The 25,974-nt window shown below is 40.1% G+C and overlaps 1 protein-coding gene across 3 annotated transcripts in view; it reads left to right on the forward strand.

The window, feature by feature from the left end:
- stpg2 (sperm-tail PG-rich repeat containing 2) overlaps positions 1-25,974 on the forward strand; it is a 67,927-nt gene that overhangs the window by 26,033 nt on the left and 15,920 nt on the right. For all 3 annotated transcript variants that reach the window (XM_044197146.1, XM_044197147.1, XM_044197148.1), the window contains one exon: positions 20,493-20,658. In XM_044197146.1, coding sequence (XP_044053081.1) covers positions 20,493-20,658 — 166 coding nt within the window. The remainder of the gene's footprint in view (positions 1-20,492; positions 20,659-25,974) is intronic.

The following is a 25,974-nucleotide window of genomic DNA, read 5'->3' on the forward strand; positions in this document are numbered from 1 at the left end:
AGAAGCAGCTGGATGTGAGGGTTAGCGATTGAATCTTACTGACTAGTATTGAAAAAATGTTCTAAGAGAAAATTATGTAAATTTCCTGCTGAAGTGTATGCTACAGCATTTTAATATTCAAGATACACAATTTGTATTTTCAAGTACCCTTCTGGGTACCAGCTGGTGTTTACTCTGATTAACTCCAAAGGTTAGAAGTGTTATCTAAATCTTGAGGCAAAGGTCTCCAGAACTGATCTTAACACTGCAAACTATGCTGCTCTCTATAAAGACAGAGTTTAAAGGGTAATTTGGCACGCATCACAGAGGGCAGAAAATTGTAGGTGTACTGCTCCACATCACTGGGTTTAGTTTGTCATCTTGTAGCTTTCATACATACTGTATCTCTCACTCAGTTATACACCTTATTTTGGAAGCATGGCTTGCCTTTTTTAACTGTATTAGTGATAGAAAACTCTGCTCCCTGACTTAGTTAGGCAGTTTAAGTTGGACTTCAGATGGAATTATTTCAAATATGAGGATGCATCTCTATTATCTCTCCTTTCATTCTCTCGCTAGGCTATTGCAGTTTTTCTACGTCTGAAGTCATTGTCCTGCACATGCGTACATACATGGATAGGAAACCGGCTTTCTCTGGGAGAAATCTAGCTGGGGAAATTTCTCTTCTTCCCTAACCCAATAATGGAAAACAGGTTTCTCGTTTACATGATGTTTTAACGCAATAGAGTAGTATTGCAGGAGGAGATTTCTACCCTTTGTGATCCAGTATCCAGAATGACTCTTAAACTGTTCTATCTACATCTATGATCTTTTTTTCACACAAAGTTAAGCCATGCTTAGTTCTCACACAGGCCCAGTATTTCTCATTCCTCACCATCAGGACAGAGTCCTGCTGGTTTTCATTCCTGCTGTCTAATCAGGGAGTGATTTACACCTCGGACACCAAGTGAATGCAATTAACTACCTGATAGGACATAAAACCAGCAGGACTCTGGGTACAGAGCAGAAGGACTGAGAACAACTGCCACAGTGAATAAGGAGCGGAGCCTGAGAAATATACAGGTGTTACACATGAAAATATCGCCAAATACATGCACTCGCAAAGTATTGAAATAATATTATCAGCAACCTCTTTTAGGAAATTCTCTTACCTTTCTATGTTGTGAGGTCAGAGCTCAGAGGTCAGGGTCAGCTTCATTTGGGGGAAGGACGGTCACTTTATTCCCTGTGCCACCCTGCTGTGCCCAGCATAGTAGAAAAATAATGTCAGAAAACTATCTGGATATTAAGGAATATCATTTTTGCTGGGCAGAGCATGGCATCTGTTACACTTTTGTTTTTTTACACTCATAGTTTTTTACTATACAGCAGTTTGGACAAACCTAGTCACCGGCATTTACATTATTGTTAGTGTTACAGTGTTTATGCAGTCAGATAATGTGGATCACTCACATTTTGTGCATATCACAAATGAACTTAAGTGAGTGTGATGAGACTCATTAGATAACTGAGAATGATCCATTAAGAATTCTGGTGCTGATCGCTTCTGTAATAGTCTCTACCTCATATATCTGTCTGCACTGTTTCCCGTTTTTCATGATAATGTCTCCGTGTAGTTTTCTGTCAGGCTGCAGTATATTGTGCTGATGGGTGATCTGGCTCACTCAGAATCCATGACAGCCATACTACACACATAATGTCTGTGTTTCACATTGTCATGCACTGATACAGTGTAGCTACAGTATAGATCTGGATGTTGGAGGTCTGCAAGTTCAAATGATCAGTGGTAGTGGACTTTCATTATATGCCAGACACACAAGGTGATTAAATATTTAACAATGGCTTTAACTTGGTTCAATTCCCAGTAGCAGTACCTCCAGTTTGGTTTTGTGTTCCCACAAACATAATTGGCTGCAATCGCAGGTGGGGAGCTGGCAAGGTTGAGGTGAAAAGAAGCAGCTGGCGGCACCATGTGTCACAGAGGTAGAACATGTCTGTCTGCAGCCCTCCTCGGGCAAACAGCAGGGTTAGCAGTGACAAGGACTGTAGTGCTCAGGGTTTGGACTTGTTAAACTGGGAGAAAATGAGGGAAAATGCAAAAAAAAAGAAAAAACCTCAATAGCTTATTTAACTGTTCTTTAGAGATGCAATATTACCTCCATATTTCCCTCCTTGGCCTGCTCTTTTTTTCTTTCTGGGTAGTACCTTTGAGTGCTCAGTGGAGAAGATCTGAGGCCACTTGTAATGGCTCCACACAGAGCCTCCTTTATGACCAGTTGATGAAAAATCACCCAGGGACGTCTTAGCTCCAACAGTTAGGCACATGCTGCGCTGCAGCCTAGGCTGTATCCCTGGTAACGGTCCCCCACTGGGACGGATATTAAAAGTGTCTAATCAGGAAGCAATCATGATCATGAGCAGGGAGTAAGACAAGAAAGAAAAGGAAAAGAATGAAGGCAGAAATGATGTCTTTATTATCGGTTTCATGTTTGGAAGTTTATGTCTTCTGTACTTTGACTTAAAAGCTTCATCTAGCAGTAGAGGTCGACATTTTGTTGAAGAAATTATTCAAACTGCATGGCTTTTGAAATTAGAAATATAAAAGACCACGCCAGTTGAAATGATAGAAGCTGTCTTGTGGGGTCCATTAAACACAAAAGGGAGACCTGTTATCTGACTTCCAGAAGATATTATTAAATTCTTTTCTTTCTGTCTTTGCTATTAGCTGCTCTGTTTTTATTTTCCAGATCTTTTGTTTCTCACTGTGTTTTGTTTTGAGGCAAACTCCAACTTATATATTCTATTGACACTGTGAATTTCAAATCTGTTTATTCCCAAATCCACTCTATAAGGTTTAGATTGCCAAACATTGGTTAAATAATTGAATAACAGGCATGGCATGATTTATTTAGGTTGATTTTTTTTTTTGTATCTTGTAGCGTGCCCTCTTTCAAAAGATGCTTACATTTCTGACAGTCTAAATCAAACGCACCTCATCTAGTTCAAATATTTGAAGCTATGTCGGATTTATACTTTAGCTTCAGGTCTGGATCTGATAGGAGTTGATTACCTGTCTGTGGAGAAGAAAGAATCAGACATGTTGTTGAGAAATGACAGATCTGAAAGAAGAGATGATTATGAGTAGAGCATATCTGAAATGAGTTTGCTTTTCTCTCACATCTAATACAATCCTCTTTTCCAGTGTTAATTCTCCAGATCCCATCTTTCTTTCTCTTGTTCTATTCTCTCCTATCTCTTCTTTTCCTTTCATCCCTCTTTCCTTTCTCCTCCTACCCCATGATCCACATTCCCTCCTCTCCATCTCCTGCCTTCTCCTCCTTCCTCCTGGCCAACCCTTCCTGATAATGACCTCTCAGTAGAGGTCATGGGATACCCTCAGGCAGCACTGGGAGAGAATAAGTGTGGAATTTAATTTGGACCTATGTTTTACCCCAAGGCAGTGGGATTCCTCTCTTTTCTATAGATCAGTGAAATATTGCCCTGTCCCTTGAAGCAACATGAGAGAGTTGTTTGATAGGGCGTTTTGTCTGTCAGTCAGTTTTTACTAATACGTTTCTGCCTTGTCATCTCAGTTGATTTTGTTCTGTTGCCAATGATGTTGAGATTAATAGAGGTCCTGATGGATGGTTATTGTTATACTCAATGAGATTGAGGGATTGTCAATGGAAAGGGCATTGGTTCAATAATGAGGTGTTAGCAATAGCTTAAATAAGAAGTGCACTTTCACATATTATTGCATCAGTGAATTGTGAGCTGTGGGTTAAATTTGTAATGTAATCCATTAGGATATTGCAGTGAAATAATATGTCTGGCAGTTAAACATATTAGAAATAAAAAAACAGAATGTGAGTACAGAATATTCATAAATTCAACCGATGCCTCAGACTCATCATGTTGCACCGCTTAGCAGTTAAAGTAATCCATCAAAGAAGAAGGTTTCTCCAACAACAGTAGCATCAATACTCAGTACTCTAAGAGAGCGAGAGGTTGCCGCCGCCTAAAATTAACAACTATATCAATCCACAAAAACTGTTGGGCCAATAAACAAAATTTATATTAGTTTGAAAAACTATAGTAACCCACCCCCAGTAAGCTATAATAGTTGTGTCTTAAGGCTAACTATTTCCTCTATTTTACAGTAAGCTATATTTAGCTACATGATGAGATTAGAGTAGGCTGATAGTAACAACCTGTAGTGTATGGTACAGGGCAGCAGAGGCAGTGGAGTCTGAAAGCACATTAGTGCATCGCAACCACAAAACGTGTTCAATTTTGAGTAAGGGGCACGGCCACAATCACATACAAAAATTCCTTATGTTCATAAACTGAGTATCAAGAAGTGAATTAACTAAGTGCCTTAGTAGTTTCTTACTGTGCATTGCACAACTAAAATTTGCTTCAAACCTTCTCATTACCTGTTCTGATAGTAATTTTTGAAAAACAAACTCAGAACATACTATATGTTTTCATATAAGTTTAATAAGTAATACTCATAATAAAAACATCTCATATAACCCTCAATAACAGTAAATAAGAATCCATTTTCAGTTTTATTCAGATACAAAAGCCAAATATTTGACAATATAAAGCTCTTGTTCAAGCAGGTCTGTTGGCTCCATGCAAGTCATTTTAAACTGATGTAACCAAGCAATAATGTCTCTGCCAGTCAAACAACTTCAGTTTATCTGCACTAATATCTGTTACGCTGACAATGAGCAACACTTCATAATTCTCCTTCCTTAGTGTGTAACTGGCTTGATGGAATCAGACAGACAATATTAAAACATGGCTTTTATTACATTTACCACTGACAGTGATTGGAAGCAGGATTCATAATACACCAACGGTGTGAAAATAATAATGAAAACAAATAGAAAAAGGAGGCACCTCACAACTAGAGACATTTCCATCCTTCACTTGCTTTAGACTTCCAAAGTAGTAATATAGTTAGTTATTGTTACTTACGTTGTAATTTTGCGTAATTGTTACCAGGATTGACAGGTAATAAGGTACATGTGCCGGAATTACATAATTTAGTGGTAAAACTAATTGAAGGCTGAATTATGTGTCAGATGTTGCTGTATGTGAGGCAGCGCTATAGGTACATAGACGGTCCAGCTATTGTTAATGTGCACCTCCTCAAAAATGTAACTTCAGTATGAGCTGTGTGGGCTATGTGGAGACTGGACTGCTGTGTTTTCCCTCATACTTGTTTCTGGTGCCAGTTGTCATATACAACATAAAAATCATATTCAGTAGCTGCTGTACTGTATTACTGGTCCAGCATCACAGACAGACATCATTCACAAGGCCTGACGCAGTCAAGGAAAACCTCATAAATATCAATTACAAGTGGAAAAACACCACATTGCTCTCAGAAAAAGATACCACACACAATGGGGCTTGAGAAAGACAGAGAAAGAGAGGAGAGAATAAACTGAATGGAAGAAGCAGTGGAAGGGAATGAAGGAAAGACAAAGAAAATGAGAGAGAGAGCCTTTGTGTATAATGTGTAATTATCTATCCTATTAGCTCTGGTTGAGATAATTAGAGTGTTTGCTAAACATACATTTATCAAACTGAAGCACAGCATCGCCCCCCTGTTCTGCAGAATGAACTGAATGACATGAAAATCCAGCACGTGAAATTATACTGAGAGTGAAGGGAGGTGAGATTGACAGAGGGATGAGAAAGGAAGGAATGAGTGAGAAAGAAGGACATATAGAGAGAAAGAGAGGCTAACAACAGAGAGAGAAAAAAACATAATGTAGACAAAGAAAGAAAGATGGAAAGACAAAAGTAATGAGAAGAAGTGAGACATTGCTGTCTGTGGCTCTAGAGAGATAAAGATGATAAATAAATAAAAGCCATTGGAGTCAGAAAAAGAGTGTGACAGCTGTAAGGAAGGTAATGCCATGGGCAAGATATTCTTAAAGTATCTGGAATAGGAAAATATGCAGCGGCCCGGGGTTTGTCACTTATTGACTTTTTGTCTCTGTGTTTCATTGCATTTTTATGATATATCCATGGACAGCTAATGACTTGTCATTGTACAGCCTCTATTTATGGTAGACAAGGGAGTCGGATGATGAAAGAAAGGAACAAAAACAGGAAGATGGAGTTATAGATTTGATATGGATTTTACTGTCAGCTGTCAGGGTAATGATGATGATGTGAGTCCCTGTGAGAATTCGACCACGGTCACATACATACACTAGTGCACATACAGAGAAACTGACTCACTCAAACTGTGCCCGTACACACTTATATTTATGCAACAACATTCAGAATGTACATACAGTATATGTATATGCATTTGTCCATTTGCATGCGCTTAAGAATGCATACACATATATTGTAGTACCACATACACAGAAGACACACACATGCACAATTAAGTGACTGAATGAGAAGAAGGGCTTAGTGACACTTCCACCCCGAGGCTTCAGACAGTAACACTCCCATCATGCTCTGCTCAGTATTCTCCTGAACAATTCATAAACGTGATGGATAGAAAAGATTTGAAAAAGGGAGGGGAGCAGGGCGGGCAAAGTAGTGGTGTTCTGACAAGAGCGTTTTACTCCCTTTGTCTTTCTTTTTGTTTCTCCTTCACCCTGCCTACTCTCTTTCATTTGCTCTCAGCTATAAACAAAATAAAAAGGAAATGACAAGCAATGATATTGAATTTGTGCACGCAAGTCAGTCAGTTCTGCCTCATCACTTTCCTCTAAATGTATAGTCACAGTGACACTAACTAACTCAGTTTAAATATTAGGATAACATTTAAACAATTAAAAGCCACAAGCAACACTGCTCCTTGAGGAAGCACATTGTATTTGTTTCTAGCGGATCTTGACCTCTCCAATATGGCGACTTCGGAGGCGCATAGCGGTGACATGCAGCAGGCTCCTTTCCAGTCAAGATGGCGGCGAAGCTAATGAAAATGGAGATTTATTCATCTTGTATTATATCGGGTATGGATTTAATCTGCAGATGCTCCGGTTCAAGTTGAGACCAAATGTTTCTATGGATGTCAGTTTTTGAGCCAAAATGTGGCCTGCATCAGATGAGGTAAGCCTTGTTTTTAGCCTAGCAGTTGTTGATCGCTTGCGGCCGGTTAGGAGGAGTGAGGAGTCAGCAGTTGGTATAAACCAGGGAAGTCAAAAGCCAGTCGCTATAAAGATCAATTTCTAGCAATGCTGGATTAAATCTACACCTCCCTGGCATATAATGCTGCATTCCAGTCAAAGTCGGTCCATGCACTAGCCTAATACAATACTGTAGTCTACAAATACATCCTACCCCCCTCCCCTACTAATATAAATGTAGCCTAATGTGCGCTTCCGTGGGTGCTGCCATTGTTGTGTGACGTCAGACAACTGCTTCTTCATGAAGTCGGGGTAGATGGAGTTCACAAGACCTAAGTACTTTTTCTAGTAGGAGGTCAGAAATTTTCGAGTTCTGAGTTGTCTGGACTGCAGCATTACTGTTCGGTAATGGGCTCATCAATGTGAGGAAAAACGGAGAGGGTCAGCGAGGGAGAGTGAGTAAGCGACAGTAAGCATCAGAATTTTAAAAAAGAAAAATGAAAAAGCTGAGCGATTTCTGATTCTGAGCAATTTAATTATAATGACTTGATGAACAAAACTTTGGTCAAAATATAAGACAGCATTATGTGGTTCATTTGAATTTCAAGGGCTTTTTAACGTAGAAAAGGTTTCAGTCGTAGTCATCTGGACACTGTTTTCAGAATCACTGAAACCTTTTCTACGATAGAACACTCCTGGACGAATGAGGGACTACACCGTCTTATTTTGAAGGGCTTTTTGAGCACGTTGTTAAAAGGGGGGCTATTTTCAGGGTAATCCAGTACTTGATTTTTAAATACTGCTATACCAGCTACTATAACAAAACAAAAAAACGATCGGTACTGAGCGTGTATCAGTCAATATAGCTCAAAGACAATCATCAATTGGTATCGGTGGCAAAAAACGTGATCGGTGCATCCCTAATCACAAAGATTGCAAGGTAAACTGTAGTAATCTAATCTAACATCTAACTCTCTTGCGCATATTTGATTAGCCAACACAGTGCTTTGCAGGATAACTTTGCATTGACTTCAGACAGATTCAACTTTGTTGCTGGACTACCCTGCGTTTTTTTTGTTTTGTTTTTTGTTTTGACAGAGCAGTGGCCTTATTGAAATGAATGAGGGGGCTACATTTCACATCTCATGCAGTGCTGGATTGTTGTCTTACCTGAAAACAGTGGACAACTGCATAGGACAGCAGACAAACGCAGCCTATTCTCTGGTTTGTGATCTAACGTCACACGACAGTTCAGGCAATGTCAACTTGCTTTTCATCATAGGGATTGTAATGTTTTTAATATAAACTGAAGAAATGTGGGTTCATCAACTATTGTACCAACACTCGGTTAACATACATCCAGCTTTGTGAGTCTTCTTCTACTAAATCCTACAGTCTAAGTGTAGTTTACAGGTAGGAACGCTAGTCGTTACTGCCCTCTGGTCGTCGGGAGTATTAATAACTCCTATCAGTCATAATGAGTACAATGATAGATAGAATTTGACAGTTGTCAATAAAATAATATAGATATGTGTGCATTAATAAGAGAAAAGTCCAACATATAAAAACCGATGAACAGAGAAGCCTTGCCAACAAAGGGTTTTCTGTGAAAAATGGCATAGGTCTACATAAAATACATTATATTTAATTAATTACAGTACGACTTTGTTCTGTGTATTCTTTCCTATGTGTCTCCAGTTGGTGTCTCAGAATGAATTTACCCGTCATTGTGAGTGTAGAAGTGTCTGAAGTAAAAGCTGCAGGTCCAGTGCTTTAGTCTGATCTACTGTATGTCTCCCTTTTACTTGTAGACTTATTATTTACAGACTATTTTAGGCCATCGTCTGGCCTCTTAAGTGCCTCTATCTGGGCTTCTATTCTCGTTTCCTGCTTTACTTCTCAGTTAAATTGATGTTAAATTGCTGTCCATTAAGAGATGTGTGAGACTGGTCGGGAAAAAAGTATGTAATTCAAACAGTTTAGGGGATCTAAGTGAAGTCTAATTGTCAGATCATATAATGGCCTGATCAGCTGACAGAGATAGAGAAAAAGGCTGCGTGATGGATGATGATTAACAGAGAGATAAAAGAACATGACTAAAAGTTAGCAGTTCTGCCAGTAACTTCTAGAGGCTGCAATGTTAATGACCCCTCGCAATATTAAAGAATTGCACAAAACTGATTACATACAGATGATTATTCTGCTCTTAACTAATCTTTGCTTGTTTTTGGAAGGCACAGACAAATTATGTCAGTGTCAGATCAGAAGACACTTCCAGAGGGCATGGACAAACAATGTGTTTTTGACGTTTAATGTGGAGGCCTTACGACATTCTATATCTTGCTCTCTTTCTCTCCTTTTTTGCGGACATTTTCTCTTTAGGGTGGCACAAGAGGAAAGCCATGGAGTGCTCAAAATGGAAAGCGCACATCCTCTGGGGAGCATGAATGTGCTCAGTTCATTTCATGGCAGTCTTCTCATGAGAGTAGAGAGCTTTATTTCTTGTGTACAAATAGAATTTTTTGCTCCTTGGTAGGTTTCATTATTTGCAGGTAAACCAAAAATATAGATTTTGGGAGCTGTGAGAGAATGATAGAGGCTGATATTAAGACACGTTAATTACTATAATGTCAGGATATTGTAAATGAGACAAGGAGAAAAACAAAAGTCAACACAGAGTCAATAACAATATTACCATATGGTGCTGCTTAGCAGCTGACTTAGATATCCCAGATTTCTGAGCATCCATACAATATGTTATTGTGAAATGTCAGTATAGGTAAAAAAAAAAAAGTGAACAAACTGTCACCTAATGGTTTGAGTATTAATCTTTTACAAGATTTTTAATTTGCCACTTGCTAAATGGACTGATGCTCACTTCTGACTTCCCCTGTCCTCTAATTAAGTTGTGGTAAGCTTAATTTCCTGCCTTGAGTGGGATAGATACATATTAAGTGATTCATATCTAATGAAAATATAATGTTGACATCTTTTAATAGCACTAGTACATTGTTTCAAACCTGTCTTGATTTACAAAGACACCATAGGGAGGGGGAGGGGCGGTAAAATAAAAATGAAAGTGGAGACCATGTAGACAGTAAAAGGAGCTTCAGCCACTGGAATAAATGTGGAATGTGTTAAATGTGGAAAATTAGACTGCATGCATGAGCAACAGAGGAAAAGACAGATAAAGAGAGAGCAGAACAAGTGAGTCTTAAAATGTGTGATAGGGCACAGATGGAGAACTTGTCTGTGTAGCACTTTCAGATTTTATGATGTGTGGATGCTCTCTAAGTTATTGCTTGGAGGAAAAGATCACATGCTTAGTGAAATTCTTTTTCTCTCTTTCCTTTTCTTCCTCTCTTGCTGTGAAGTCCTGGTTATTGTTACCTCCCTGCTGTCTTACTGTTATAAAACAAGTCAACTGAAAAACAGCCCTTCCTCAAAAACAGCCTCTGACTGAAAATAAAAGACATTTTACAAGGGAAGGTGGATAAACACTACATGATTTTTCGCACATTTACACAACTCCAGAGCGAACCTTTGTAAAGTGCATACCTACTGTATGCTTCATTAATATTAGCTGTATACAGTGTTGCCATTTATATATCACCCATCACACACCGATCCTGCATACACAGTGGTAGCCGGGGTCTATGTTTGTTTTAACCTTTCAAGCCAAAGTGGAAGCAAATGCTTTGTGACTGAAATACTTGTATTGAAAGTAAAATGCAAGGGGAGGAAAGAGATCATACATTATAAACTGCTAAAGCCAACACGCCCTCATACCTACATGTAAACAAAACAAAAGGTCCTTTGTTATTCTTTGCCATTTTCTTATACAACAGTTCTATTGGCAGGGCTACAACATTTCCAAAATGACCCATATTACCCTTACAAAAACTTTTCATGAGTGTCATATGGTTAAGATTTGGTTAAAGACGACTACAAACTAGCAACCATGAATGTAAACAATGCGGGATTTAGAATATTTTTAAAATCGGCCTCGGAAATGCACTCAACACATTTGTTAGACCCCAAGGACACACACATTGCATCTTGGTCAGAAACACTGAATGTAAACATAACCTTTCCTTGTTTACAAGAAAACCCCACAGGGCACCTTTTAAGTTTGGGCAATGAAAATACTTGGAAAAGGTAAGAGAACAATTGTGCTTATGGTTGAAATAACTACTTGGCAGAGGTTAGGGAAAAACCATGGTCATGGTTCAAGTTGACTGTTCGTAGGAGAAGGGATGCCACAAGAGGTTGCCTGTCAGAGAAACCTAAGCATACATTGTTTGACCAAAACATCTCAACTCGCTCAACTAGCTAGCTTGATTGAAGTATTTTTCCGAAGTCAAGAAGAAACTTAAGTATTAAACATAGATATGCTGTTTTATTTGAACAACCAACCACCAACTGCTGTTCTGTTTCTGGTAAGGAAAGTCTTGCAAAAGCACCACATTGAAAAAAATCCACATTTGGGTCAGTGCAAACTGTATTTATTGCTTTGAGTAAGCTAAACTGATTTGTTAGTACTTTTTTCTCTCTGTCTGGGAAAAGGCTGGCACATACAAACAGGAGATAATGTCTTCTTTCATGTGCTGTCTGTCTCTCTCTCCGTCTTAAATCCAGTGTCATGTTCAAGAAAACAGACAAACAGCACAAACAGATTCAAATTAAGAAATACTGCTAGGTAGCAGCTTTTATACAGTGCTTGATGTAAAATAACATAATTTTGATAAATGAAGCCTTTCAGACGCACCTTTTCTGTCTAGTGTCAAAATCAGCCACGTGCTCCACCTGTCAAATTTCATTTGTATCGACCTGCTTTTGAAAATCTTCAGTACCGTGTAAGAGATTGGATCCCATTTGTATTTATTTATCTGAGAATAATGGAATCGTCAGCAGATACTTGTGGACCTGTGGCACTGCCCAGAAAAAATATCAGTATTCAAACAAATTAAAAACTTATTTTTCAGTTTTAGATTGAATTAGAGGAAGTGAAAAGTGACCAGGCCTGGTCCTTTAATTTGATACTGTCAATGTTTATTATCAGGCTTGAGTTTTACTTCTTTTTCCAATTTTTCTCAACTTCATTAATTATTTTACCTTGGCAGTTTTTTTCTCTCTTCATCCTATTGTACTTTGGATTTTCTGTCTCTGTATTTTCTGTTTTTTTGTCATCTTGCTCCATATCTGTATTTTTTCTCTCCCTGTAAGTTAATCAGTCTCTATCTGTCTTTCTCTTTCTTTCTCTTCACCCCACTCCTCATGTGGATAAAGTAGGCACATGTGGTAAGCAGCTGTGTGTCCCATGTGTGCATGTGCATGCCTACATGTACATTTCTCTGTCCAAAGTATGGGCACCAGCTGTGGCCAGCAGCTGTGTGTATAGTGCAGGTGTGGACACATACCCATTAAGTGCAGCAGCTGTGTGTTTTGTGTGTGTTTGGTTATGGACAGCTGTTTAGTAGCAGGTGATGATTTTAGGGGCCAAGCAGTCAGCCAGGCAGGCGGCCAGGGAACCACGGGGAGAGCTAAGCCCAATAAGATGTAAGGAGGCTGCTGGATGTCAGGTGGTTCAGGGGGGACCCAGCTGTGGGTGTCAGTGTTTATACAGGACTCTAAACCTGCAAGACTTCACAGACAGCTTACTGATTACTACTGTGTATAAATCACTCACGGGGAGACAGTTACAATGAGTCAAGGTTTAAAAGGCTCTGGGTTTAAACTCACTGTGATTCAGATCTAAACTGGAATCTAATCCTTCCACACTGATGTTTCTCAAAGTCAGATTAGCTGCTCAGGTGTACATGTAAATGCCACATGTGATGTAGTGAAATTAGATAATTGAGGCTGTTAAATTACAGTCGACAAATAGAGCACTTGTGAAATAAAGAGAGAGGTTAAGCAAAAAAAGAGAGGATGCTAAGATACAGTTGAGGGAGAATGGAGTTTTCGAACTGTTGGAATAAGAGTGAGGTGAAAAAAGAAGAGAAAACAGTAGGCATCAAAAGATGATGGACAGGGAAAGAAGATAGGGAGCAAGAAAGACAAAAAGAAGGCAAGGATGAAATTAAATGAAGGAGAAAGCAAGATATACAAGACTACAAAACACAGCAGAAAACTGTAGCTGTCAGCAAATTGTTAGACTAACTGCTGCCTATAAAGTGCGAATAGGAAGCGAATGGGACCCATATGGTTTTCTTCTGTCACTCCATCTATACTGAAGACCTGTCTAAAACCTCATTAAGGCCTTATGACACCAGCCATACCTCCACTACTAAAATCAGACAGATGGTTATCAAGCTCTATGATGAGACACCAGCTGTGTTTATGACACAGAATGACATAGATAGTCTGTTCTGGGAGGAAAACAAGCAAACAAATGCTGTGTTAACTTTTCATTTAAATACTAGCAATCTTTTTTGTTACATAAGATAAAGCAACACACAAAGTCTTAATTAATTAAAAAATGCTTAATTTTTAAAAAATGGTGCCACATTTTCAGTGTCATGTTTGTAATAGATTTGGTAATCATTATCTGGTTAAGTGTAAGGACAATATCTGATCTTAAAAGCTTTTGTGATATTGGTATTGATAGAGCACAAGTCCCTCTTTTGTCCCTATTTGTCTTGCATCAGTTAGTAAATTTTGTCATATGATTAGTGGCTTTGATTTGAATTCAGGGCAAATGATTGTAAAATCAAGTCAAGTCAATTTTATTTGTATAGCACATTTCATACACAGGTAAACACAATGTGCTTTATAGTACAACATGGAAAACATTAAACAAATAAGATAGAAAACACAAAAATACAATAATCTTCCAGCCACCCGTACAACACACACACACATACATTAAAGTTATTTATAAATTTATAACCCCTGCCCTATTCTTACTACCAGCATTCACACATGGATTACAATAGGCACACACACACACAAACACTAACTACCAAAAGCCCGAGAGAAAAGCAATGTTTCAAGACTGCCTTTAAAATAATATACAGTTGCAGGAGATCTCAGGTCATCGGGCAGCACCATAGTAACTAAAAGCACCTTCACCTGATTTAGTTTTAATTCTAGATACATTTAGGAGACACATGCTTGATGATCTGAGGGATCTGATTGGGCTATAGCCAGTGAGCAGGTCAGAAATGTATTTAGGAGCCATACCATTTAGGGCCTTGTAAACAAGCAGTAAGTCAATTCTATACTGTACCAGCCGCCTGTGAAGTGTTTTCAGTACAGGTGTACATGTGTTGTTTTTTCCGAGTCCCAGTTAGCACTCTGGCTGCAGTATTCTGAATGAGCTGGAGCCTACCTGTTGTCTTTTTGGGAAGTCCTGCAAAAAGGGCATTACAGTAATCTAATCTGCTGGAGATTAATGCATGGACCAATTTCAGACAGGGACCGGAAGCTCCTAACTTTGGAAATGTTTTTTAAATGGTAGAAAGCTGTCATTGTAATAGTGGTGATGTGATGCTGGAAGTTAAGATTGGCACCATTACAACACCCAGGTTTCTGACATGCTCACTGTGCTTTAGAGAAAATAATGATAAGATGGATGCAATCTCTTGCCTTTGTACTTTTGGACCTACTATGAGAAGTTCAGTTTTTTCTTTGTTAAGTTGTAGAAAGTTTTGAGACATCCAGTGGTTGATGCATCTGAAAAGCTAATTTACAGGACTGAGGTTGTCTAAGGAAAGTGAGACATACAGCTGTGTATCATCAGCATAGGAATGGTAGGATACATTATGATTTTGTATGATGGTATCAAGAAAGAGCATGTACAGATTGAAGAGCAGTGGACCAAGAGCTGATCCTTGTGGAACCCTGCAGGAAATGTTGACTTCTTCAGATATGAAGTTGCCAATAGATACTGAGAAAGACCTTCCTTTTAAATATGTTCAACAGGTCCAGATAAGCCAATATACTGTTCAACTCTATTTAATAGAATGTCATGATCAACAGCACCGAAAGCGGCACTCAGGTCTAATAATACAAGAAGGGAAAGTTTGTTTGCATCACTGTTGATTTTAAGATCATTGATTACTTTGACAAGATCAGTTTCTGTCGTAGTGTACGAACCAGAACCCACAAATGCAGAACACAATGAGTAGATGATGTCAGTATTTATTCAAACAGAGGACAATGAATGAATAAAGTATTTTGTCGAGGGTGTAGCCAGGGCCGTCCACTGTAGCTCTCAAGGACGCAGTGAGCCCAACCTGGGGCGGACTGCACAGATCCTGGAACGGAGAGTGGGGAGGTGTGCTCCGATTGGCACAGGAGGTGTCGTTGGTGGAGCAGAGGATACCGCTGGTTAGCCGGCAGATCAGGGAGACCGCTGGGTAGCTGGCCGAACCAGAAGTCCGCTGGTTGGCCGGCAGAGCAGGGAGACCGCAGGGTAGCTGGCAGAGCGGGGGACAAGACAGGCAAACAGGTAGGCAGAGATCCGTAAAGTGACGTGTCTGTGATCACTGGTGAGAGGGATGTCTGCGGCAGAAGCAAACCAGAGTTCACAAAGGGCAAAATAACTAGACAGAGCGACAACAGTACTTAGCTGTATGACGCGTGGCGCCGTTACATAGGGTCGTTGTAAGTATACGGAGATGATCTGGCACTGGTAATGAGGAAGAGCCCGGTCTTTATGCTGTGGAGACTAATTGGTGTCAGGTGCGCCGGTGATCAACAGCAGGTGGGAGCTCGGGAAGCCAGACCAGGAAACACATACACACTACATACAAACGGAGGACACACAAGACACACAGGGAGAGGGAAACTGCACTGGATTCTGCAGGGATCGCATGGCATGGTGGCTGACCATGACAGTTTCAGTACTATGATTCACTCTAAAACCAGACTGGTACACATCATACAGGTTGTGGAGGGTTAGGTAACTGTGCAGTTGTTTGTAGACAACCTTCTCAAGGATGTTACTAATAACAGAAAGGCTAGAGATTGGTCTACAGTTGCTAGTCGTGGATGGGTCTAGATTACTCTTTTTCAGTAACAGAGTAACAACGGCACACTTGAGAGAAGTGGGGAAAATGCCAGATTGTAGGGATGCATTAATGATATGCATAAGATCATCTGATAAGCACTGAAAGAGACATTTAAACAGTTTTGTGGGAATAGGGTCGAGAGAACAGGTGGAAAATTTAAGCTGCTGGTCCACCCCGTCAAGATCACTATAGTTGACGGGTGAAAAATTACACATAGTAACCAGGATGGTATGTCGGTATGATGGTATGTGAGGGGACAGACAGGATAGATTAACTTTTGTGCGATATTAAAGTATTATTTCTGATGCTAGAGATTCAAGTCATTACATTTATCTGAAGAAAGGAGTTCAGCAAGAATTGAGGAAACAACATTTACAGGAACCCCAACAAAGCTGAAATTCTAAACTGACAGATATCCCAGCATATGTAAGTTTAGTTGCATCGTACACCAAGCTGTAACCACGAGTTTAGGAGTCTGTTCATTGTGCAGTATTTGTGTACACTGTTTAATATGCCGCACCCCTTGCCTGCCAGTAAGTTTCACTCTTAAGAGGTACAGATAAACCTCATGTGACATTGTGGATTTAAGAGTCAAAGCCTAAGTGACCATTATTATTTATTAGACTCTAAATGGGGATATCCAACCTGTTCATTATCTACAATATATGCCAGCAAGAGGACAAGTGCAGAGTCGGTGCAATAGCCAGTTTAAGGATGTGGAGCTTTTAAAACAGAAACTACCTGTACGTTTTTGTCTCAACTTTGAAAAGTGGAAATACAACAAAGTTAGCCTTTAATTTAAACTTTTCTTATAGCCATAGAGCATCAAGTACAAATTAGTTCCCAACAAGATTCATAATTAAGCCTCAGACTACTTTCAACCTTTGAAAACTTAGCTTCAGTGATTAAGATTGTGTCAGTTATTTCTCAACCCAACACAAACTACCAAATATATTTTTAACCTGAGAAGATAACATGAATGATAAAAATTAGATAAAAGATAAAAAATGAAGCAGAGCCATCACTGACTGAACAGTGAGTTTTTTAATGGATACTTGAATATGTTATGGGTGTTGGTGTACGGTACATACTGTAGTGTAGTGTGTCACACTCTTGCACATACACACAGACAAGCACATGTGTTAGCAAACATACAATAAGAATATAACTTATCTCTACTACAATGATCTGAAATATGGAAATACAGTCTGAAAATAGCATTCCACTCCACGAGGAAGAGGGAAAGGTTTTAAGAGTAATGAGAAGATGAAGAATGGGATGTGTTGGTAGCACACACGCACACACGTGTATATACTAAGCCAAATCATTATGGATGTTGTCAAGTGTACTTGAGTGGCCATTAGTGTGAGAGAACATGGTGGAAGAAAGGCTATAAGAAGATAACAAGTAACATCTGACTTTGTGTTTGCATTTTGTTTAAACTATTATGAGGCTGCCCATGTAACTGAGAATATGTTTTGCATTTTGTATTGGATGTCAAGGATGCTACAATATAATATGTTGTTGATCCCTGTAGAAATGTTCTTTTTACTTGATTGTATAGGAAGGTGAGAACAGTGGCTTATGCAATCAGTTACAAATAGGGCTAATTTTGTATTAAAAAGAATCAGTACATTTCTTGGAGTTTATTTTGAATATTATAAATGGCTGAAATATTGGATAAAATATAGATAATACAAATATCAGGCTAAAAATCTGATTTTAAAAACATTTAAAACCATTTTTAATAATTAACTTTGAAGGACACCAGTGTTTTTATCCTTATAAGATGTGTTAATACATGATCTCAAAGAATGCACCAGTAATGTAGAGGCTGCTTTCACGCAGCCAAGAAATACTCTGTAAATATTAAGCATTGAACAGTTTTCAACAGCAATTGACAAAATCCTTCCTGCAAATTCATTGTGCTTGGTCAAGGTAATGGCTCTGAGTTGTGTACCCTTTAATGAATAAACTCTCGAAGGATACCTATGGCTGTCTCATGCCATTGTGTACTGCTCAGGGAACGCTACTATAATGACAGTGGGGATTATGCAGCTGTTTTGTGACTATTAGGGATTTTGTTTTTCAACCAACCACCAGTGATCTTGATTGGTAATTCTATACTGTCTTGATTAACTGAAACTATGACTTCAAGTTTATATATAACATTTTACATGAATCAAAAAATATGAAGTAATAATTTTTTGTTATTTTTTCTTGCTCCACTTTCATTAAAAGATATTGTCGGGTCTGACTGTCTGTCTTGGTGCTAGCATCACATCAATATTCAATTTCAGTTATTCTGTGTCACTGCCTGTCTGTCTGGCATCTACAGTATACTGTATGCACTCTGAGATATTTTTCAGACAGTCAAGGGCATTGTGACAGAAAAGTTGTGTTTGTGTGTGTCTCTATGTGTATGTAGGAAGATAAGTATTGAGCTGTCGAAATGTTGAGGGTGTGTAATTAAAGACAACCTGAATGCTGTCAATAGGTGATGACTGCTACTGGGAACAGTGGTTTGCTCCATATTCAGGTATAATTACGGAGCATAGGGCCCCTCGACAGGAGTGTGTGCGCACATTATGTTGCAGAGGTTGGAGGATGATTGCTCTGCACTGTTAGATAGTGTGATGTGTGCCTACAGGTACATTTGTGTGTGTGTGTGTGTGTGTGTGTGTGTGTGTGTGTGTGTATCAAATCCACCATGAGACATACTCCAAACCAAACCATGGGATACAGTAACAGGTGACACAAATTTCCCTCATCATTCAATTCATCTTATTTTTCAGCAATGCCACAGTTGCTTTTAACATCACACAGAATCTTGTTTGTGTCTGCGTGTGTGCCTGTAAATTGACCGTCTGTGTGTGTGTGAGGTTGTATTGTCGTGCACATGTTGTGCTTGCCTCATTTTCCTCCCACTGTGTCTATAATGAAAAGCTAAATAGCCTGGGTTAGCAACGATTAAAGATGGACAGCTACCTAGAAGGAGAGGTAGAAAACAGCAGTAGGGAAATGACAGTTTGAGGTAAATGACAGCTCTGCTATGTTTAGGATAAATGGATCGTGCAGCTATATTAAGCCTTTGCCATTAATTATTCAAAGACCCACCAACAAGACAAATCCCCAGTAAATCAGACTCCTCTGCAGAGCTGGCAGTGCAAGTTTCTAACCAGGTGACATGATTCACCCAGTTCCCTTTTCAGATCCCAATTTCTACAGGGATCCATTACAAGTTCACATCAGCAAGGGTGCCTCTGTAAATTAGCTCTTAATTATTAGCAATTCATTAATGACTAAGAATGTAATGGCCTTGTTATGGAGGCTATTTATCTGAAATTACCTGTGATATGTTGGAAATGTCACCCATGTTCCTATCATTGTTCCTCCCTTTGTGAAGAAGCCGCATAATGACAGGTGTGAGCCAACCACTTCTTTGTGCCATGGAGGAGATATCAGTGTGTGTGTGTGTGTTTGCTGCATTTACATGTAAATTATATGACATGTACTGTATGTCCTTGCATCTGTATGCTGATATTCATGCATTAATGTGTGTACATGGGTGATATTGTAACAAGTCTGACAGTGTGCTCTAATAACAGATGGGTGAGTGGATCATTTGTTATTTATAATGAGTGTGTGTCCGTTATACTGTGGACCTTTTCAGTTGTGTAATCTATTAAGGGGACCCCAGAAACACCACATTTTGTGTGTGTAATGTGTAATTTACATTGTCAGACATTTCCCAGAGTGTTAGAAAACAGTGACAGGTGACACTGTGATTCAACCTTTTTTTCTTCACCATCATTGTTCTTTCCAATATACAGAAATTATGTGCAAAGTGTGTCTGTTTTTAGCCTACTGATTTTGGTGTTCCCCTGACTTTTCCTCTAGTGCCAGCATGAGGTTAACATTTTCTGTTTTTTACTGAAATGTCTCGACAGCTACTGAAGGCAGGATTTCTATGAAATTTGGTACAGTTATCCATGGTGTCCAGAGAATTAATCCTAATGACTGTGGTCATCCTATGACTTTTCCTTTAGTACCAAAATGGTCAAAATTTGTCCAATACATTGGTTTATGAATATCTGCAAAACTACTGACATTCCTATTAGTTTCAGCTGTATTTTGTGTTTAGTGCTAATTAGCAAATGTTAGCATGCTAACATGCTAAACTAAGATGGTGAATATGGTGAACACTGTACCTGCTGATGTTTACAGCATGTTACCATTGTCATTTTGAGCATGTTAGCATGTAGATATTAGCATTTAGCTAACCTCACAGAGCTGCTAGCATGACTGTAGACTCTTGTTATGTACATATAGCCATGTAAACTTAAACATTCGCCTCTCCCTGTAGGATTCTCCTCCACCCAACAGTTACAATGTGAGTCAGACATTTGAGAAGACTAAAGGGCGCTCTTACTTACAACCCCGAAGTGAAGGAGCTAAGAGACGACAGAGCTGCTTCCTCTCTGCTGCACCGCGGGATAATTTATTCCTGCGATGTGACCCCAGTGTACCAGGTATCACACACACAAACACATACTGAACAGCATCACATAAAGAGAAACTGGTCTGTCTGTCTGTCTATCATTTTCAGTGCTGAACATTTGGAAACTGTACAACTCCACCCTTTCACCATCATGCAGTCCAATTAGCTCCATCTATGTGGGCCTCTAACCTAATATTTACCTCAATTACACTCCCATTGAAAAATGTTGTTTCAAAATTGATAGATTCATGACTTACTTGGATAATTTATGACTAGCCCCATTTCACCAAGGGACTCAACCCATGTGGCACCCCAAACCATTTAACCAAAATCCAATTTGCATATAAATAGATTTGGACTGTTTGCAAAAGTGTTTCTTCTTCGTACACACAGGCACATACACACTTAAACACCCACACACACTAAAGAAGATACACAGACACAAGCATGTGGACACTCGTGCACACATACAGACTCACAGTGAGACATACACATACAGTCATTTTGCCCATTATCGAATTTGCATTTATGAATAGGCCTACAGTATATGGAACATTAGGGAACATTACTGTATATTCCTCATCATGCTGGGTCCCCTGCGATCACCCTTCTGGTAATGTTAAGATCATCTAACTATTCACCATTTTTGAAACACACACACACAAAGTCCCTGCAGAGTGACAGTGTTTCATAATGATCTGTGACATTAGCAATGGCTCAAGGTGTTTATTATGCTCGCATGTTGTTTTTTTGGTATGTGTTTGTGTGTAACATTAAAAGTGAAAGTGTTTGCAGTTAACTGTTGGGCCAGACAAGCACCTGCTGCTGTTTTACTCTAAAATCATGTTGGACCAGTGATGGATTATTTTTCTTATTTTCCTTATCATAATTCTTAATGCAATGAATGCGATCCGTAGCCGTAGGGTCTATTAAACAATTTCAAAATCAATTGTAAAAGTTGTTTCTATAATTTCTGAAAAGTTATCAGTTGAGGTTTTAAATAAAAAAGTTTATGGAAACAATGTTGTGTAATAGATAAACCTCTGAGGCTTAGCTTCTTCATTTTATGAGCAGTTTATATTTTTCAGAATTCAGTGTTTCTTCTTTAAATACAAATGGCTGAGTATATGTATGTGTGTGTATGGTGCTTTTGTGTAATGATATCAGCATATGTTTGTAAGTTTTTGAATGTGTGTATGTACATGCATCTCTGAACACCTGCTTGTGTGTTTGTCTCATAGTATATTCATAACATGGACACTTTTTCTGAAAGCACCTCAGAGTAAAAAATTATTTCTAATCCCTGCAGAGTTTTTGGTTGACCTGTATAGGTAGTCACAGTTACATTAAACTGCAGTCCATGAAAAAAAGCTAGCATATCATGCAGAAGCCGAGCAGCATGGCGCCCAGGACAACCGATGTCCCCACTGAGATCTGGAGGAGGACACACCAAGGATGCAGAGGTGGAATGAAGCGGCGAGGGAAGAGAGAGGGGTCCATACAAAAGAGACTTAAGAACAAGAGATTTAAGCCGTGTCTGCCTTCTCTCGTCATGGGCAACGTGAGATCACTGGCAAATAAAATGGACGAGCTAATGGTGTTAGCCCGGAGTCAGACGGAGTTTGATGTGCTTCTCAGAGACATGGCTACACCAGGATATCCCGGATCATAACGTTTCCATCGACGGCTTTCAGACTATTTGGGCCGACACACCGGGAGCGGTAAGTGGAAAGGCGGTGGGCTTGCTGTTCTGGTCGACAACACATGGTGTAGTGTAACCCTGGTCATGTTACTATCAAGCGAATCTGTAGCCCGGCCATTGAACTGTTAACTGTGGGACTCCGGCCATATTATCTGCCACGTGAATTCTCACATGCCATTGTTGTGGCTGTGTACATCCCCCCCTCTGCTAACCCGGCATTGGCGTGCAACGCCATTCACACAGCCATAGCACAACTCCAGACTCAACATTTGAGTGCACTCATATTAATCTCGGGTGACTTCAACCATGTCAGTGTTTCACCAACACTGACTCATTTCACCCAGTATGTGAGTTGTCCTACTAGAGAGGAGAGGACACTGGACCTGCTGTATGTTAACGTTAAGGATGCATACAGCTCTTCCCCCCTCCCCCCCTTGGGTAGGTCAGACCACAACCTGAGAGTTTCCCCTCGGGGATCAATAAAGTATTTCTGATTCACCTCAAACCCTGCTATGTGCCTCTGGTTAAAAGGCAGCCTGCGACCACAAGGACAGTGAGGAGATGGTCAGAGGAGGCCTATGAGACACTTCAGGGATGTTTTGAGGTGACAAACTGGGATGCACTCTGTGAGCCTTATGGAGAGGACCTTGACGGGCTGAGTGCATCACTGGCTACATTAACTTCTTTGTGGACTGCACTGTCCCAACTAAGATGGTCCATTGTTATCCAAATAACAAACCGTGGGTAACAAAGGACATCAAAGACATCCTGAATGCCAAGAGGAGGGCCTTTACTGATGGTAATAGGGAGGAGGTGAGGGCAATCCAGGCTGATCTGAAGGTGAAGATCAGGGAGGCCAAGTAGAAGTACAGGAAGAAGCTGGAGTGGAAACTCCAGCAGAACAACATGAGAGAGGTCTGGAGCGGCATGAAGAGCATCACTGGCTTCAGACCGACTAGCAGCAGAGGAGTTGAAGGCAGCTTGGACAGGGCCAACAAACTTAATCTATTCTTTAACAGATTTGACACACTGGCTCTTGCTCATCCCTCCTCTAACTCAGCTGCTGTCGGCCCTCAGACTCCTCTGAGTCCACTGCTCCCCCCTCCTCCATCTTCCTGGGAGAGTCCTACTCCCCCCTTAACTGGCTCTCAGGCTAACAGCCCTCTCCAGACTGACGACTCCCCCCCTCTCCCACCTGCAACCTCTGCTGTGAGCCTGACTGCTGACCAGGTGAGAGGACAGCTGATGAAACTCCACTCAAACAAGGCTGCAGGCCCCGATGGCGTTTGCCCCGGGGTGCTAAAAGCTGCCCCCAGCTATGTGGAAGCCTTCACCATGTCTTCAACCTGAGCCTGAGTCTTCAAAGGGTCCCTGTTCTATGGAAGACATCTTGCCTCATTCCTGTATCGAAGACGCTGCGTCCCAGTGGCTCCAAGGACTACAGACCGGTGGCACTGGGAGTTGAGGACGCCATCATCTTCCTGCTGAACCGCATCTACACCCACCTGGACAAGCCAGCAAGCACGGTGAGGATCATGTTTTTTGACTTCTCCAGCGCTTTCAACACCATCTGCCCAGCCCTGCTTGGGGAGAAGCTGGCAGCGATGCAGGTGGATGCCCCCCTCGTGTCATGGATTGTTGACTACTTGACTGATACACCACAGTATGTGCGTCTGCAGCACTGTGTGTCAGACAGCGTGGTCAGCAACACTGGGGCCCCTCAGGGGACTGTCCTCTCTCCCTTCCTCTTCACCATCTACACCACAGACTTCAGCTACCACACAGAATCCTGGCACCTTCAGAAGTTTTCTGATGACTCTGCTGTGGTGGGATGTATCAGCGGTGGTGATGAGACTGAGTACAGGGCTGTGGTGGGTAACTTTGTCTCATGGTGTGAGCAGAACCATCTGCAGCTCAATGCGACAAAGTCAAAGGAGCTGGTTGTAGATCTACGAAGGGCCAAGTGACCCCGGTTTCCATCCAGGGGTTCAGTGTGGACATTGTAGAAGATTACAAGTACCTGGGAGTACACATGGACAATAAACTGGACTGTGCTAAGAACACTCAAGCTCTTTACAGGAAGGGCCAGAGCCGCCTCTATTTTCTGAGGAGGCTGAGGTCCTTCAACATCTGCTGGACAATGCTGAGGATGTTTTGAGTCTGTGGTGGCCAGTGCTATCCTGTATGCTGTTGCATGTTGAGGCAGCAGGTTGAGGGTAACGGACACTAACAGGCTCAACAAACTGATCCGTAAGGCCAGTAACATTGTGGGGTTGGAGCTGGACTCTCTGTCGGTGGTGTCAGAGAGGACGATGCTGGCCAAACTACATGCCATCTTGGACAATGTCTCCCACCCACTCCATGACACTGGTCAAACAAAGGAGTACCTTCAGCGAAAGACTCCCAAAAATGCACCACAGAGCACCACAGGAAGTCATTCCTGCCTGTGGCCATCAAACTCTTTAACTCCTCCCTATAAGTGTCAGTCTATATAACCCTAAGTCACTAAACTGGACATTGGATCATTAACATCACTGCAATACTTGAAATATTGCGCAGTATTCTCTGTTTAATACTCCTGTGCAATATGCTCTATTTTCAGTTTAATATTCCCTGTTTATTAATATTTATTAATACTTATATTACTGCTGTGCAATATCCACCGTCTAATAAGCTGGTTAATCTGCTACACTTAACTTGACAGTACTCATTATTGCACTATTACTTATTACCTATATTATTACATTGCATTATACCGTACTATACTTATCAACCTGTAAATCCACCTTTGTACTTTATACTGATTTTAGCTTTATACTTTATATTCACTTTTGTACTTAATTTATCTTAGCTATATTATAGTGTATTATATTTTGATTTGTACATCTTATTTCTTACTAAAAATAGTCTTGTTGTGGACTTATTTTATTATTATTTCTATTTCTATTCTATTAGTACTTCTATTCCTATGTGCAGCGACATGATAGTGAGCAGCTGTAATGAAAGAGTTTCCCCTCGGGGATCAATAAAGTATTTCTGATTCTGATTCTGATTCTGATGTACAATGTACCCATACTACTGTCACTTTTGTTGTCCACTATACATGAAAAGGAGCAAAACATGAGTCAACCAGGGTACTGTAGCTTTTTACATAAGAAATATGACTAAAATTTTATATTAACCTAAATAATTTATCCTAACCTTAATTCCATGGCTGATTCAAATACACAGCACCTCTACATTATCTGCCACAGCGACTTTGCTATAGACCTCTAAGCAGTTACCATTTAGCCATTTACTGAGGGCAGAATGTGCAGAAAGTTACAGATTTTAATTACAGATCAAAATTATTTAACCTACGTTAACCCACAAAAATGTAAAACTTAAAAACTGGAATAAATAGATATGGCTTCACACTCACATTCACACCTACGGGCAATTTTAGAGTCACCAATTAACCTAACCTGCATGTTTTTTTTTAGACTTTTGGAGGATTTGGATTATTATTAGTAATATCTTGAAAAATATACTTTTGTTGGATGCGATGCTCTAGTTTTCTTGCACACACTAAAGGTCACAGTATGTGGTCCTATAAAGTATATGGGTGTTTGGAGTAGTAACTTGTCTGCATCACTTTGTATGTTT

Source organism: Siniperca chuatsi, linkage group LG5 (assembly GCF_020085105.1).
Source record: "Siniperca chuatsi isolate FFG_IHB_CAS linkage group LG5, ASM2008510v1, whole genome shotgun sequence".
Classification (NCBI taxonomy): Eukaryota; Metazoa; Chordata; class Actinopteri; order Centrarchiformes; family Sinipercidae; genus Siniperca; species Siniperca chuatsi.